Genomic DNA, 17,422 nt, shown 5'->3' with positions numbered 1-17,422 from the left:
TAAAGGTTTATGTTTACATATGTGTGTAATGTGTATATTTATTATGTATATATAAATACACATGGATGAGTGTCATCATTTGGGACTTGATTCTTTGACCGACGGCTCCTCCTTTTGTGATATGTTTTTTCTGTAATTTAAGCAACATGAGAGTTTTGGATACAAATTAGTTTTCAATCAAATGAAAATCATGGACATTGTCAAGCAGTAAAGGAACATATTCACTATATAGTTATTTTTAAATATGAAAAATGCAAGAATGAAATTTGATCTTTAGTCAAGTTTGTGTGCCCCGTCTTCGCAACTATGGGCCATTTACCATAATCGAGCAATGTTAAAAAGAGTCTGATGGTGAAGAAAGTTTTGTGAATTATAATTTGAAAAAGATACTGTTGACTTACTGAATACTGCACTGTATTTTTAGCCATACCAGTAGATGACAAAGCATTGGATTTTAGCTAGTCAACTTTGCTGAGTTTACCTTACCTGTGATGGTTCAAAGAGGGCAGGCCATCTAGAAGATCTGCAACACTTGTGTTAACTTAAAATAGCATAGTAGCCTACTAATGTTAAATGTTAACGTGTTTTGTCTAGGACTTTTACCTTACCGTTTAATGTCAAATATTAGTTTAAGTTACCGCTAACTAACAATTAAAAGTGATATTATTGGTCAAATTAAAGCCAAAGTAGCCTTAAAACACATAGTAGGCATGACTACAGCACTTATTTGAGTCATTCTACGAAACGGGTGCCATTTTGATCCGGAACATTCGATGAGATGCATAAATGTCCCAAAGTGTGTTTCCAAAGCTTAAAGTAATTAATTCAAGTGTTCTTGTTAACATGATATATGATAAAATACTTTTTTTAAATTAATTTTTCTATTTTTTTAATCATTTTTCATTAGTACATAGCCAATTACACATGTCCATGTTGACCAATATGATATTGATATACAGATATTGATATGATATACAGGGTGGTACAATAAAGGCACCCTTGCCTGAATAAAGAGGGCAATAATATTAAGGATTTTGTGCCTGAGGTGGGAAAATGTGTATTCTGAAGGATTAACATATCTTTCAAGTTGTAGGTTTTTGAAAAAAAGGTTTGTCTTTAGTGAAAATTTTGAAAATTGCAAAGTGGAAATGGCACCCGTTTCATAGAATGACTCATTTAATTTCATATTAACAACATGGTCTCAACCGCCGTTGTCTGCCGATCGTTGCCTACAAGACCACACTGCTTAGCACTGTGCAGCCAACTTTTAGCTTGCCATGTGTGCAGGATAGCTAGCTATACACAGGGCTCGAATTGAGGGGGGATGCGGATGCAAATTTTTATTTGTTTAGAATTTAAAGACATTCTCCTGACATAATGTATGTGTTACTGTGAGGGACTGAGAGAAGATAGGAGAGCTGACATTATCCAACTTTGAGAAAAAAAAAAAAACACGTCTTGAGAGTCGCATTCACTGCGCGATGAAGCCCATTATAATACAGTTAGAATGCCTTATAATTCCAGCAGTGAAACAAAAAATACCCATGTATGAGTCTTTACGTTTTTGTACTTTTCTGTATATCAGCACATGTGCGCGAGGCCGCAAGCACAACGCTGGGGTATTTGTATCAATAGCCAAAAATACATTGTATGGGTCAATTTTTTTTTTAAATGTATGCCAAAAATCATTAGGATATTAAGTAAAGATCATGTTCCATGAAGATATTTTGTAAATTTCTTACCTTAAATATATCAAAACTTCATTTTTGATTAGTAATATGCATTGCTAAGAACTTCATCTGGACAACTTTAAAGGCGGTTTTCTCAATGTTTTGATTTCTTTGCACCCTCAGATTCCAGATTTTCAAATAGCCTAGTTGTATCTCGGCCAAATATTGTCCTATCCTAACAAACCATATAAGCTTATTTATTCAGCTTTCAGGTGATGTATAAATCTCAATTTCGAAAAATTGACACTTAAGACTAGTTTTGTGGTCCAGGGTCACAAATGTGCTATTAATTTTATACAACAGCGCATAGCAACAAGGTGTTTCATTCCTTGAATTAAGCCAGTGATTCAATGGTCCATTCAGATGGACTCAATTGTTTCGTTTCTATTGAATCAGCCGTTTTGAACGAATCGTTTGATATGAATGATTCAGTAAGTCATTTATTAAAACAGGGACTTGCTGCCACCTACTGGCGGTTTTATTGTCATATTTATTAATCCATGACAGACCTAAACCAGCCAAGGTGCCAGCACAAAAACACATTCAGCAAAATATTGTTTATCAATATTGACCAAAATTCCTCTATTTCAGGCCCCAGAAGAAAAAAAAAACGAAAAAAAACAAAAACCTATAAATAACAATAAGGCTAATTTTTCATTAAATATGGGCTACTGCTGTAATGTCAAGAGTTACCAGTTGAGGTGCCGAGGAAGATGCTGCATCTGCCTGGGAAAGTCCCCTCCAGTGAAAAAGGGATAATGCCAACTTATAAAAATTTTATAAAAACCTGCCACATCGACAGCTGCTCTAATAAATTGTGTATGTCAACTCACTTTTATAACAACCACATATAAATAACTACCCAAATAAATTGCAATAGTTTTATTTAAAATATATTGTTATATAAAAACTGATATATTTTAAGTAAAGATGAAGTATATGGATACTTTTTAGTATAAAACAAATAAAATAAACGATTACAACTATTTAAAGTATATAAAACCTCTGTAACACTTTTTACAGTGTATATATTAAGGGAAAATATGTTAGATTTATATATAAAATATTTATATTTATATATAATATACATATATAAATATTTTTTAATGTATAGCCTACATGTGTGTGTGTGTATTTATATATACATAATAAATATACACAGTACACACAATATGTAAACATAAACTTTTATTTTGAATGCAATTAGTCACGATTAATCGTTTTTCAGTTCTAAGTAAAATAAAAAATCAACAAGATGAAATGGTTTGAATTAGTGCCATCAAAAGAATGAAAAATACAGAATTAAACACAATTAAATAGCCTACAGAAATCTGAATTAAAACACTGATTTATGACAAAGAAATAGGGTTAATATATATATATATATATATATATATATATATATATATGCAATTATTCAACAAAAAAAGAATGCATTTAAATAATTGAGTTGGTCTCGGTCATATTTGCATGAAATCTGAATTTCAAAATTGTATGCATCTTTTTCCTGAAAATGAGACCAGACTGTCTGCATCTACTTGCATTGCACTTCTTATAGTAACTAATTTAATCATTTTATTTCTTATAATAAATAGCCTATTCACAAAACATGAAGTCATATTACATCATTATCATTTCAAATAGAGTATGTGTTAATATTTATATCAATCAGTGTAGAATAGGTTGTGTTCAGTCGTAGATGAAATGGGTATTTCCATAAACGATAAGGTTTCTATGATTGGCATTATGTCTACATATGCTCTGTGTGCGTTGACATCGATGTTTAATGAAATGAGGGGTGCTCGCCCGCTGACGTCATCGAGGGAGGATCCGGGCTGGCAATCTTGAAAGGGAGGATGCGCTCGCGCTTTGAGCATCTCTAAGAACGAGCGAGTCGCGTTTACTCAGATCTGAATAAAAGACAACGTGCTCAAATCAGCGGAAATCCCAGCTTTGCACGGAACATGGCATCAAAATGTCCCAAATGTGACAAAACTGTTTATTTCGGTAAGTCGTCCATTTTTTCTTCTATTTCGCAATGCAACGAATAAAACAATGCAACCGCCTGTCTGCGCCGTAGATGCAATGTAACCTAGTGCATGAATTTACTTTCAGTCTCTTATGAGTTATAAATAAGGTCTGCAAACCACACAGTGTGGGCTCGATGGTAATTACCATGGCTAATCACGCCTGCACGATATTCATATTAGTAGCCTAAATTAATTACGTTTTATGATTAAGATCCACCTGATTTCTGCATTAGACGCTGCATCTAATCAAACTATTTTATCTGCTGAGGATTTTATTTGCATGGTATTTGAGAGACCAAATATATTGAGCTCGTGCTGTGAAATAAACTCAATGGAGATCACCACTGTGTAGCTATAGAGAGAGAGTTTTCTGATTTAATAATGGATGACGCATTAAATGCAGGATAAGGATGAATGAAATATAACTCTATTTTTCTATTAAAGCTCATAATCCCATTTGCACTAGAATAGCTATGCTCTTTGATTAAAACGGGCGACTGTAAAACATGCAAGAATAATAATTAGGTTTCCAATATCAAATTTGTGATAAATTAGCATAAACCAATAAAACCACCACAAATTCAAATGCAACCACTAGATTGAACAGCAGCAGTCTGTCTGATTTGACCCATTTTATGGGTCCTGTAAACGTTCTCACACTCTCCTGTCCAGTCCTTGTTTATGAGCCTTTACTTTCCCTTCATTCAGAAAGCCTCATGTGAATGGGATGTGTATTGATTTATTAATCAGAAATGTTTTTTAATCTTATGGTTAAATGTAACTAGGCTGAAATTATTTTCAACTGCAGGTGTCATTGGCATTTGTCCCCACAGCTTAATTAGTCATTGTATTAATTTATTATTTATCATCAACAGCAGTCATCCAAAATTAATACATTTATTTATTTATTTATTCATTCATTCATTCATTTTTGTTCTTTCAAGGCATAAAATCAACATGCATGATTAGCAGATTAAAAATTTGTCTGCGCTAATATCATATGCTGAGCTGACTCCCTCCCACCGAGCACTATAATAATTAAAATGTGAGATCCACTTTGTCTCTGGCTGCTATACTCGCTCTCTTGAGACTTTCACAGCTGTGACCTGAGAAAGCATTCCTGTTCATCTGAATGCTGCAAACAACCTTTAAGTATGCAGCCTGCACACGGCTACTTTTAAATGGCTTTTAGAAACATGCTTTTTGCCCACATAATTGTGTAGCTATGCCACATAATAACAGTTTGTGCAGGACTTTCTCTTCCCAGTCGGTGGTTATAGGGAATAGTTCACTCAAAAATGAAAATTTACTTACCCTCAGTCAGACCATCCAAGATGTAGATGAGTTTGCTTCTTCAGTGTAACAGATTTGGAGAAATGTAGCATTACATCACTTGCTCACCAGTGGATCCTCTGCAGTGAATGGGTGCCGTCAGAATGCGAGTCCAAACAGCTGATAAAAACATCACAGTAATCCACAGAGCTGGGTAGTAACTGATTACATGTAATCTGGATTATGTAATCAGATTCCAAAAATTAAGTACTTGTAATCAGAGTAAATTACATTTTAAAATACTCGTAATCAGACTACAGTTACTTTTTTATTAATTACATGATTACATATTATTCACACAATAGCAATAAATTATTCATAAATCATTGATTCTCCCTAATTTCTCTTTCTCATCTTTAAAATTTTCCTTTTTAAAATAGCCTACTGATTATATATTATATGTTATTATAATATTATATATATATTATATATTATATGTATATATAGTCCAGTTTTGTGGACATTCACACAAAGCTCAGTCATTAGTCAGGTGGCAACAGCATTTGAGCACTGGATTTACAAAAATAATTTCAGGTTTAAGAAGGGTTTCAAGATTGCATCAAGTACTGATGAACACATTCATTTTTATTTGAATTATTACTCTGTAGGTTTTTTAACCATGTATTATTAATTATAACTAATTAAAATGCACATATTCATGTTATTTCTTAGTTACATGTAATGCAGGCATTCCAAAAATTTTGTCATCTAAACCTTATTCACCAAATGTATTTGCTTTAAGTACCCCTTAGATTTTAAAATAAATATTTCAATAATTAAGTAACACATTTGCATGCTCACGGTTTCTTTGATGCTGATTAATGATCACATTGCATGCAGGTAAATAAAAATAGTTCATCTTTTTTTAGTAAGTGTTTAATTTAAAACAAAGACTATAGAAATGCAAAGACGGTTCTCTCCTATACTTATGAATGGGAGAAACTGCAATGTGCAATATGGAGGAATAGTACCACTTTCTAAATGAAAGAGCCAAATTTCCCATAGAAACCTGACTAGACCGGAAAATGCACATGCACAGTCAAAAGCATGTTATGACTCCGCTTGCGCATTGCCTGGTCTAGCCTGAAAAATAAGCTTTTTAAATGCTATTTGAGCATAAGAAACAACATTCATGGGGCAATTAATTTCAGATTTTTGTTGCTGATTTGACATATGTACTTTAATTGTGAGTTGTATGAGCTGCCTGGAGGAGTTACAAATTAAATATGGCCACCACGTGAAGAGACTTTCCTCGAAAGGGAGTTCAAATAAAAAAGAAAGGGAGTTTGCTTTAAAATGATTTATTTTCATTTAAATGTTTTTATGATTTAATTAATTGTCAGCCTTTCATTAAACTTACAACCCCTCTGCAGTTCCTTTACGAACCCTAGTTTGGGAAACCTTGATGTAATATAATGTTTAATGTACTTCATGTTGTAAATTACAATGAATGGAACAAGTTTTCTTACTCTTTGCATTGTTCACATCATTATGGTACAAGATAATGCCATTTAAATCAATGTGATAAATGAGTTAAATCAAAAGTAATCTAAAAGTAATCCAAAAGTAATCTGATTATATTACCTAAAATGTGTAATGTAACGGATTACGTTACTGACTACAATTTTTGTCATGTAATCTGGAATCAGTAACGGATTACAATTTAAGTAATCTACCCAGCTCTGGTGATCCACAACACTCCAGTACATCAATTAACTTCTTGTGAAGCAGAAAGCTCTGTTTGAGACAATTTGCAAATTTATTGTCACGGGGGTCTGTGCGGTGCACACAAAATACGAGCGAAGACGAAGGTTCAAAAGGGAATAAGAGATTTAATATAACTGGAGATGAGAGGGTCCACACACACACACACACACACACACACACACAGGGTAAAGTCCACATCAACAAATAATAACCGACAACTGGAACTCAAAAGGACAGCAACTAATATAGTGCAGGTAACGAGTGGCAGACAGGTGAACACAATGAAGGTGATGAACTGATAATTAGATGATGGCAGAAACTAGGTCACACATGGGGAATGAAAACACAAACAAAAGTCCATAACTGTGACAGTTCGCCCCCCTCCCGGAAGGTGCGACCCCACGCCGTAGAAGGGGAAGGAGACAGAGGGATGTCGGAGGGTTGGTACGAATGGGCAGGAGGAGGTTCAGGAGGTGGCCGGATGACCAGGAGGAGGACGATCCGCAGTGTCCCGGGTGGTGACGGAGGGCGGATCAGACGGAGGGAGGAGCCAGGACGGAGACAGGAGGGACTTGGAGCAGGAGGAGCCTGGCAGGACCCAAGCCACAGCCATGATGACGGCCCATGGTGGAGCCGACGGAGGGAGGAGCCATGGAGGAGGAATGGCTGCCGACTCCAAGGGGCCGACCGACGACGGCAGAGCAGGTGGAGGAGGAGCCGGAGCCGGAGAGCAGATGAGTCCGGGCGAAGCCGAGGATCCGGAGGGCCAAGGTGGAGCCGAGGGTTCTGGCGACCAAGGCAGAGATCCGGAGGTACGCAGCGGAGCTGGAGCGACTGAGGACCAAGGCGGAGCCGGAGCGACAAAGGAGCCTGGTGGAGCTGGTGGGCCGATGGGCGACGGTGGAGATGAGGGAGCTAAAAGCCGAGGTGGAGCCGCTGGGTCGGAGGGCCGAGGTGGAGTCCAGGACTCAAGAGGCTGGAGGTGAAGACGAGGGATCCCCCAGCCACAACGCCGATGGAGACAGGCAGACCCGAGGTGATCCCACCGCACAGATGGTGGGCTGAGGGTGAGCAGAGGGGCTGCCAGGATGCAGCGGAGGCGGGGCTGAAGTAGCCGGGATGATAGGAGGAGGCAGGAGAGGGAGGGTGGGTGGGTAATCCAGGTAGGTAGGCAATTTAGGGTAGTTAGAGATTTCAGATGAAGGCGTGAGCATGGAAGGCATGTCTGCATGAGTTTCCCAATTTATCAAGTCCCCAGAGTCCTGCGACTGCTCACCCTCAGCGGCGGTGCAGTGGGCGGGGCTTTTTTCGGCACCCTCACGCTCCACTGTAGCTTCCGCTGTCGCGTGCGATCTAGCCGGCTCTCGCACCTGATCGGACTGTCGATGAGGCTCTGGCTCCGGGGCAATCTCCGGCTCAGTCGCTCCTTCTTGCGATGGCTCGCGGGTTGCTATGGGCTCTGGCTCTCCGTCCGCGGTGGGCTCGGGCTGACGCTCTGCGGCTCGGGGTGATGGTGGGCTGGGCTCTGGGTCAGGAGGGGGACTGGTGTCATCGTCCTCGTAGTCCATGGTCAGTGGGGATCCACAAGACACCAGCACCTACTCCACAAAGGTGGCAAAATCTCCCCGAGGACCATCTCCGGACAACCGCGCTCTGCACTCGTCGTTCAGGCTTGTCCGGTAGAACGTGCAGAGGCAGTAGTCCGGGTAGTGGGTGTAGTTGGAGATTTCCACGAATAGTCTCGTATGGTCCTCGAGGGAAAGGCTCCTCTGCTCCAGCATGAGGAGGAGGCAGGCAGGGTCATTCATGACGAGACAGAAAAATAAAAACTGATGAAAAACGGAAAACAAAACGAGGGGAAACACGCAGCTATGCTTTACTTTTGTTTGGGTCGGTTATTCTGTCACGGGGGTCTGTGCGGTGCACACAAAATACGAGCGAAGACGAAGGTTCAAAAGGGAATAAGAGATTTAATATAACTGGAGATGAGAGGGTTCACACACACAGGGTAAAGTCCACATCAACAAATAATAACCGACAACTGGAACTCAAAAGGACAGCAACTAATATAGTGCAGGTAACGAGTGGCAGACAGGTGAACACAATGAAGGTGATGAACTGATAATTAGATGATGGCAGAAACTAGGTCACACATGGGGAATGAAAACACAAACAAAAGTCCATAACTGTGACATTTATCATTAAGATGTTTTTAACTTCAAACTGTTGCTTCTGGTAAAAAAAACGAGTTCTCTATCCATAATATCGTGTTCTGGTGAAACTGTTGTTTAGTCTGAATCAGGAGAGAAATATGCACAGATCAAGTACCGTGTAAAAGCGAAAACAGTCCAAAACAGTTCTAAACAACAAAGGATGGACTTTTTCACTGGAGGAAGCATTATTATGGATTATAGACTGGCATTTTTGCCAGATGCGATTGTTTGAAGTTCAAAACGTCTTAATGATAGGTGTGTTTCTTACAAATACGCAGCTTTTCACATCACAAGACATTAATTGATGACCTGGACTCATGTGAATTACTTGTGGATTATTGTGATGCTTTTATCAGCTGTTTGGACTCTCATTCTGACGGCACCCATTCACTGCAGAGGATCCATTGGTGAGCAAGTGATGTGAAGGTAAATTTCTCCAAATCTTTTCTAATGAAGAAACAAACTCATCTACATCTTGGATGACCTGAGGGTGAGACCATCTTCAACAAATTTTCATTTTTGGGTGAACTATTCCTTTATTAACTTTTTTTTTTTTGTTCCATGCAAGCCATTAAATTATTTAGATTATTAGTATTTCTAAAACTTTTTCTTATTTGTTTCTGAAGTGTTTGCAACCTCTGTAACTTTCTGTCAGACTGCAATTTGCCATGCATATATATAAAAAATATATATATAAAAATAATTATATAATTTTATAATAAATAAATATATTTCCATTTTAGCTAGTTGCCTGGAAACAAAACTACATGGCAATGGAAAGTTGTTAAACTGCTACATGAAGGAAACTAACTGGCTAATAGGTTACATTTGTTCAGTTTCTCTGAAAGTCACTAAAAAATTTGGTATATAATGGATAATTGTTTTAAAAGAAGTCGCTTATGCTCACCAAGGCTGTTTTATAACACTTTTATACCATAAAAAACACTTGAGTGTCACTGACGTGTGTGTGTGTGTGTGTGTGTAGATAGATAGATAGATAGATAGATAGATAGATAGACACAAACACACATGGTGTACCATGCCAGAGAAATATTTTTTAAGACAAATAGTCGCTAGAATGTAATAAAAGAAACCATTTTTATTGGTTTATTCAAAGCCAACCCTTCTTTATTAGCCGTGTTATTGCCTTATATGCATCATGTGCTTGCAAAATGAAGAAAATGGATTTGTTACCCTGAGGCAACATCCTGCAATAGAACACACAAAAATAAACACACTTCCCTAAACATCCTTGAATGGATTTCACAAAATTTGACCTGAAATGTTACTGTGCAGTTCTTCAGTCTTGACTCAGAGAGACGTGACGCTGCTCTGTAGAGATCGCCTCATGAGGGTGTTCTGTGCTCCCTGAGGCACGTGCCTGGAATATTCTGGCCTCGATATGACATGGTCCGATTTGATAAGAACCTTTCACTCTATAATAGTGTTTCGCAGTCATCAACATCTCCCTGACATCCTCTGTGAGACAGTAAACAGACAGACATTAGGCTTCACGTTATCTCTCAGTGGACTTAGACACATTAAGACACGCATTGACAAAAGACTAAATGGATAAACACATTTAGACGGTCCAGGATAGACGAGACTCAAACCACCATTTCATAAAAGCTCTGATCTTTGCCAGGCACCATTACAGTAAGAGTCTCTACGGAGTAATTTCAGCTCAGTTGTTATAATGAAGATAGTGGCTTGAGGGAAGAGTTTTAACACTTTTATTTAAAGAGCCTCTTAAAGCATCATCTTAATGTACATCTTCAGATGAATGATGATCTGTAAAGGGAATAAATGTCTTTGTGTCTTGTAGCGGAAAAAGTAACATCCCTGGGAAAAGACTGGCACAAATTCTGTCTGAAGTGTGAACGCTGTAACAAGACCCTGAATCCAGGAGGACATGCAGAGGTGAGAGGAAGACCGCTCAGATCCCATTAAATGCACCTTTTTTTTGTCTTGGAAGTTGCTGCATGACAATGTACATTTATCTGGCAAATATTACATCTAATGTCAACAATGTTTATTTATAGTTTGCAAATTCAATTTTGACTGTTATTTAGTTATTTCTATTTTTGATCCTAAAATGATCCTTGTTGCAGTCTGCTGGCGGATTAATGTAACCTTCAGAAAGATTCTTTGCAAAATGGGAAATTATATGCACATGCAACATTATATTAGCAAGTGCAATAATTTGTTGATGTCAAACACACTCATGATTCAAAACTTGCTATTGCTAGGCTGGTGTTGTTACGGATAGGGACATTCTCGTTCTAGAGCGTATGTGATTGGTCAAAAATTGTATTCGTTGCCTAATTTTTCGCTAAAAACTATACGTTTTAAATATGTATATCTGATTAAAACCTATAACGAAAAATCACCTTAAAACTCTTACAGACTCCAAAAAAGAGCACTTAACAAGATAATGATGCAGATAATTCTAACAAACTGTTATCTGCAGGGCAAAGCACCTTAATGCATCCCAAATATCATATTAATTGTATTGAATGTGCACTTGTGTACTTTTGCAAATTGTAAATTTGTGCAACTTCACCATTACAAAAAATATTTAAATGCATGACATTCAATTTTCATTACATTAAGGTATTTTTTTTAGTTTACCATAAATGCTTGTCACTTCATTTGTCAGTATTTGGCAACCATATTTCAAAGAGAATAGAAGTGAATACGAATTTAGATATAAAGATGCATTTAAGTACTTAGTCCAACTAAGTTTAGTAAACTGCATTTAGTAAAAATGTAAACTATAATACATTTTTCATTTAACTGTAAGATTCCACAAAATAAATGTTCTTCAGTTAGCACTTAAATATATTCTTCCAAAGTGTATTACTATAATAATAATACTCTTTTTAAAAGTATACAAAAGTGTAGCCTAATTCTTTTTCACAAGGACCAGTACAGTTGTTTGCTCTTTAGATGTTGAGAATATTTCATGCTTTAATCATTGGACAGCATGAGTGTTAATTTTTGATGACAACAGACAAGTAAGACAGGAACTGGAAGCCTAATTAATCTCAGTGATGTGCTTTATTCCACTGTTAACAGCATGATGGGAAGCCATACTGCCACAAGCCATGCTATGCTGCCCTCTATGGACCAAAAGGTGCAGTACATCTAATTAGTGCCTCAGATGCATCTACTCATAATTTGTGGGGCTTGTAGCAGCAAGTAGGACGCTTGTTCCTTTGATGCTACAGATTCTTAATGAGACAGACAGCCTGCACAAGAGCAGCTTAAATATCTGATCTTCAGATATGGATTAAAGTGACAGTGCACCCAAAAATGAAAAACAAAAACAAAAAAAAAAACACTGTCATCATTTACTCAGCCTCGTGTCATTTCAAACCTGTATGACTTTTTCTTTTGTGAAAAAAGATATGTTAAAGAATGCTGGTAACTGAACAGTTTTGGGTCCTATTGACGTCCATAGTATTACCAACATTCTTCAAAATATCTTCTTTTGTGTTCCACAGAATAAAGAAACTCATACAGGTTTGGTACAATATGAGGGTGAGTGAATGATGACAGAATTTTCATTTTTACATGTACTATCCCTTTAACATTATATGAATTTAAAGGCTATGTTAAATTCTTACATGCTGTAATGTTAAATATAATCAGAAAAGAAGCAACTGTACTGCCTGTAATATTCCTTTAGGTGTGAATATCGGCGGGGCCGGATCATATGTCTATGACACACCTGTCAATGATGACACTGCACCTGTTGCAATGGAAACCAAGCCCAAGGCTGAAGAGAAAAAGGCTACTAGGGGCCCAGTGAAGGGTGAGTTTGTATTACTGTTGACAATAATGCGGAGACTTAATATTACACAGCCTACTGTATTTATTTGATAGGCTTCTAAATTCTCAGCTTGCCTAAAAAAATCCATTATATACAATCTACCACATGACTTCTGTCGTCTGATTGATAGTTTATAGCATAACTCTAAAATTGTCCACCTTCAGGTCATGGTTTTTGCTGTTAAATCTTGAATGATTTTTATAAAATCAGTAAATGTAAGAATAGCTTTTATATTGTTAGTAACTGAAGCAAACTTTTCATTCTTTTCTTAGTAAAAAATCATGTATTTTTGTTGTTGTTTTTTCCCCCCCTGACTTAAAGGGATAGTTCACCCAAAAATGAATTTACTCACCCACAAACTGTTCCAAATCTTTATGAGTTTCTTTCTTCTGTTGAGCACGAAAGACAATATTTTGAAGATTGCTGGTAGACATTGACTTCCATAGTATGGAAAACAAAAATAATAATATGGAAGTTAATGCCAACCAGCAACTGTTTTGTTACCAATAACCATTTTTGGGTGAACTATCCTTTAATTCAATGTTGGGCTTACCTACACCTTAGCAACCATATAGCAATGCAATTGCAACATTTGCATGGGCAAATTCTACTGTTCTTTCTAGAACAAAGTGGGTGGTGATAATGAATTCTGTATTATATTTTAGAATTATTACATTTATGGTAATTAAATGTTAATCTCATTTAAATGAATATTATTTTTGAGAATAACTGTTTACCAAATATTCTCCAGCTGCAAGCTTCAGTTCGTTTTCTGGTCAGCCGAACATCTGCCCAAGGTGCAACAAAACAGTGTACTTCGGTAAGCGCTGACATTCAGACAGTAAAGTTCACCAAATATGGACTTGTGCTGGAACTTGTGTGTTCAGCAGTGCCAGGACATACATTAGCATTTCCTGAGGTTGCCTGGTGCTTACAGAAGGGCCTGTGTTTCCTTCTTTGTGTTTCAGCTGAAAAGGTCAGTTCTCTGGGTAAAGACTGGCACAGACCCTGTCTGCGCTGTGAGAGGTGCAGCAAGACTCTGGCTCCAGGCAGCCATGCAGAGGTACAGAGACAGCATATAACATTGCAGCCGATCAACTTTCAATTCCACGTGAAAGACCTGTCGATTCTCATTTGACAAAAAAAAAAAAAAAAAGCCCAAAAATATATTGCTAATTTTAAGTTACTTATATTTTCTACTGTATTTTGGGACATTTTTATACACTTTATACATCTAAATAATGTATATTGTGCAAATTATAAAAAATACATTTTGACATTTTCTTGCCCCTCAAAGTACACTGTAAAAAAGTTGAGCCAACTTCAAATTTTAAGGCAACCAGCTTCAGCAGATTTTTGAGTTTTCTCAACTTGTCGTTTTAAGTTTATACAACAAACATTTGAGAATCTCCCACAAAAATAAGTTGAGCAAACTCAAAAATCTGCTGAAGCTGGTTGCCTTAAAATTTGAAGTTGGCTCAATTTTGTAATTTTTTTTTACAGTGTACATTTTGCGATCAATGTAAGTATTTAAAGGTTTAAACTAAATATATTTTCAGTCTGAAAATTATACTTCCTTATATTATGATGTTCACTACATATATTTATTTGTATCTTAAATGTAATTTGGTAAAAAAAAAAAAAAGTATCTGCATGGATGGAATAGAAATGTATATATTCTCTCTCAGTAATATCATAAAGGTGCAGCTCAAAAATATCTAGATTAAACTGTTGTGCAATGCATCCAGATTTGATTTAATATGATTTAATAGTGTACATGGGTTCTGTTTTAAACTACAGCACGATGGCCAGCCGTACTGCCATAAACCCTGTTACGCTGTTCTCTTTGGGCCTAAAGGTACGTTTTCCATTGTCCATTTTCCAATGTCATTATCTTACACATATTAAAGGGGTCATATGATCTTTGAAGTGTTACAGGCTGTTTGTGCATATACAAGATCCATAAAGTTGCAAAGACTAAAGTCTCAAACCCAAAGAGATATTCTTTATAAAAGTTAAGACTCTGCCACGCCTTCCTAAAATGCCTCATTTAAACACGCCCCCACATGTCTATGTCACTGTGTTGGAAGATTTGAATAACACCGCCCAGTTGTTTACGCAAAGGAAGAAGGCGTAACTGTAGTATTGTTGCCGCCGCCGCCATGTCGTGGTGATGCTCCATCACACGCTTGAGGTATTCGGCCAATCACAACACAGTGGATAGCTGGCCAATCAGAGCACACCGTGCTTTTCAGAACAATGAGCTTTGTAAAAATCGATGTGTTTCAGAAAGGCGTGGCAAAGAGGAGCGACAATATTGTACGGTATTACAATATTGTAAAAATAATGGGTTTTTTTACCTTAAACATAATTGCATTACACCAAATACACAAAATAATGTTATTTTTACCATTGTCATATGACCCCTTTAAATGCAATGTCTGCTTTAATGTTTCAACTTTCCAATTACATTTGTGACAATAAAATGTCAAAATATGAGTGAAATAATGTTCTATTGTCATTCAGCGTAACAGATATTTATGTAAAAATGAAACAATATACTTATTCTGACCTGTACATAAAATATTTAAAGGAATAAGTGATCACACTACATTTTATTATATTTTTAATGATTAAATTCTTACTGATTAAATACTTGCTGACAAGTGGTTTGAAGGATAGTGGCAAAGATTGGTAAAGATTTAAACTTGAAATAAATGAGTATTTTGGGGGGCTGCACTGTGATCCTTAAACAGGGTCTTTTGTAATATAACGATTATTGTTCTAAATATGCCTGAAAAGATTTTTTGGTATATGAACTATTGTTACACTGAATTACTTTTTTTATTTTTTCTGTAAATCATACACTGTAAAAAAATAAATAAATAAATAAATTAAATAAATAATGGGTTTTTCAACCTGACTTTGGATCAAAATATAGTTACATTTTTTTTTTCTATATTTTTAATCCAAAAGTTGGGTTAGTCCATATTTGACCCAAAGTTGGCTTGAAACAACCCAGCATTTATTGTTTTGATGCTTGAAAACCCCTATTCGTCTTTGACCCGTGATAATATAATTTTGCTGTTTTTGTTCAGGAGTGAACACTGGAGGTGTTGGCAGTTACATATACGAGGACCCAAACACTGAGAGCCAGTCCTAAGAACCACAACCAAACCAGCAGTATTATTAGCAACCTTAGATTCAAGCCTCTTGTCTGCTTCCTTTAACTCCACTTCCTCTCTTTCTTGAGTCTGCACTGATCTTGTTCATCTACAGAGTGCCACTTACATACTAATTGTACTAAAATGAGCTAGAATTACTACTTACTAACAGGAATATGTGTTTAGCCTTTTTGCTGTATTTATATATGGTTTATATATTTTTAAGAATGTAGTTAAGATATTGATTTTTTGACTGTGACATTGAATTACAGGTAACACAAGACAATTCTGTTCAGAATGAAACATTTGTGCCATTAGTCTAACATATGTTTAGTTGTGTAGCACTTTAGCACACTTATTTATTAGAGATTACTGACAGCATATGAAGAGCTGCAAAAGCCTCTAAATGCTGTCTGAAATTTTCTTCTTAAATGAGCATTTTTATCAGGCTCCTATATTTATGTTCACTTATTTCACTTTAATTGCATAGAAAAGGACCTATACATTGCCATTAGAGTAAAATTACTGAACCTAAATATAGCAGCCTGATAAAAATGCTAATTTTAGATGAAATTTCAGATGGCACTTAGAGGCTTTTGCATCTGAACTCTTCATATGTTTTCTGAACTTTGCACATAAGGTATGTTTATGTATTGAAAAAAAAAAAAAAACCTTTGTATTTGAAATAATAAAAAAAAATACTGTTACGTGTATTAAATTGTTTTATTTCATTTCACTTTTGGGATGTCTATAAGAAGACAATGCCAAAACATTCACCAAAGAAGAAAATTATTCTGAAGCTGGAAACAATCAATCAGTACCAACTCTAAAAAAAATCAAGCAGAAATGACTAATAATTGTGTCCAGTTAAATGGAAGGAAATGCAGATGCTGTTATATTACTATATTACCATTTAATCCCAGATATCACACATACGTCTGGAAGATGTCTGTTAAAGATCACTTGATCTGGAAAGCATCTGCTGTGTACAAACATCTGGCAGATGTCTGTAAGATTTCAGTTTCACATCTTAACATCTTAAAGCTAAACATCTATTTGACATCTGATAGGAAACGTCCTATAGACGCATTGCAGATGAGCAAACACTCTAAAAATACATGTTGCAGATGCAGACTTCAAATAGACGTCTCTGTGATGTATGTGTGCTATCAGGGATTTGTTGTTGTAGTCTATATATCATAACGTATTTGTTATACAATATCAATTATTATTAGAATATAAAAGTTTGCACAAAAATCCAAGGATCTGTCACAAATCATGATGATAGCAATGAATGAATGTTGTTTGCAACTTTTTTTTTTTTATCCAGTTAGGCTATATTATTAAATAAAATGTATAAATTAAGGTAAACACACTAAAAGACAAATACGTTTTGTTTGCATAGTGATGC

General features: G+C 36.2%; 1 protein-coding gene across 1 annotated transcript; it reads left to right on the top strand.

Annotated features, from left to right (window-relative positions):
* Positions 1 to 3,560: 3,560 nt before the first annotated feature.
* crip2l (cysteine-rich protein 2-like) lies at positions 3,561 to 16,718 on the top strand. The gene is made up of 8 exons (XM_058755613.1): positions 3,561 to 3,737; positions 10,838 to 10,932; positions 12,091 to 12,148; positions 12,704 to 12,829; positions 13,599 to 13,667; positions 13,816 to 13,910; positions 14,648 to 14,705; positions 15,946 to 16,718. The coding sequence occupies exons 1-8, from the start codon at positions 3,695 to 3,697 to the stop codon at positions 16,008 to 16,010; spliced, it is 609 nt and encodes a 202-aa protein (XP_058611596.1). The 5' UTR covers positions 3,561 to 3,694; the 3' UTR covers positions 16,011 to 16,718.
* The last annotated feature ends 704 nt before the right edge of the window (positions 16,719 to 17,422 follow it).

Source organism: Onychostoma macrolepis, chromosome 20 (assembly GCF_012432095.1).
Source record: "Onychostoma macrolepis isolate SWU-2019 chromosome 20, ASM1243209v1, whole genome shotgun sequence".
NCBI classification, from domain to species: domain Eukaryota; kingdom Metazoa; phylum Chordata; class Actinopteri; order Cypriniformes; family Cyprinidae; genus Onychostoma; species Onychostoma macrolepis.
Note: the sequence above shows the minus strand (reverse complement) of the source record. Positions and strands in the feature narration are given on the sequence as shown.

Coding starts and splice junctions, on each gene's coding strand:
- crip2l (XM_058755613.1), top strand. CDS start 3,695: ATGGCATCAAAATGTCCCAAATGTGACAAAACTGTTTATTTCG. Junction 12,830..13,598: donor TACTAGGGGCCCAGTGAAGG/GTGAGTTTGTAT, acceptor AATATTCTCCAG/CTGCAAGCTTCAGTTCGTTT. Junction 14,706..15,945: donor TGTTCTCTTTGGGCCTAAAG/GTACGTTTTCCA, acceptor GTTTTTGTTCAG/GAGTGAACACTGGAGGTGTT.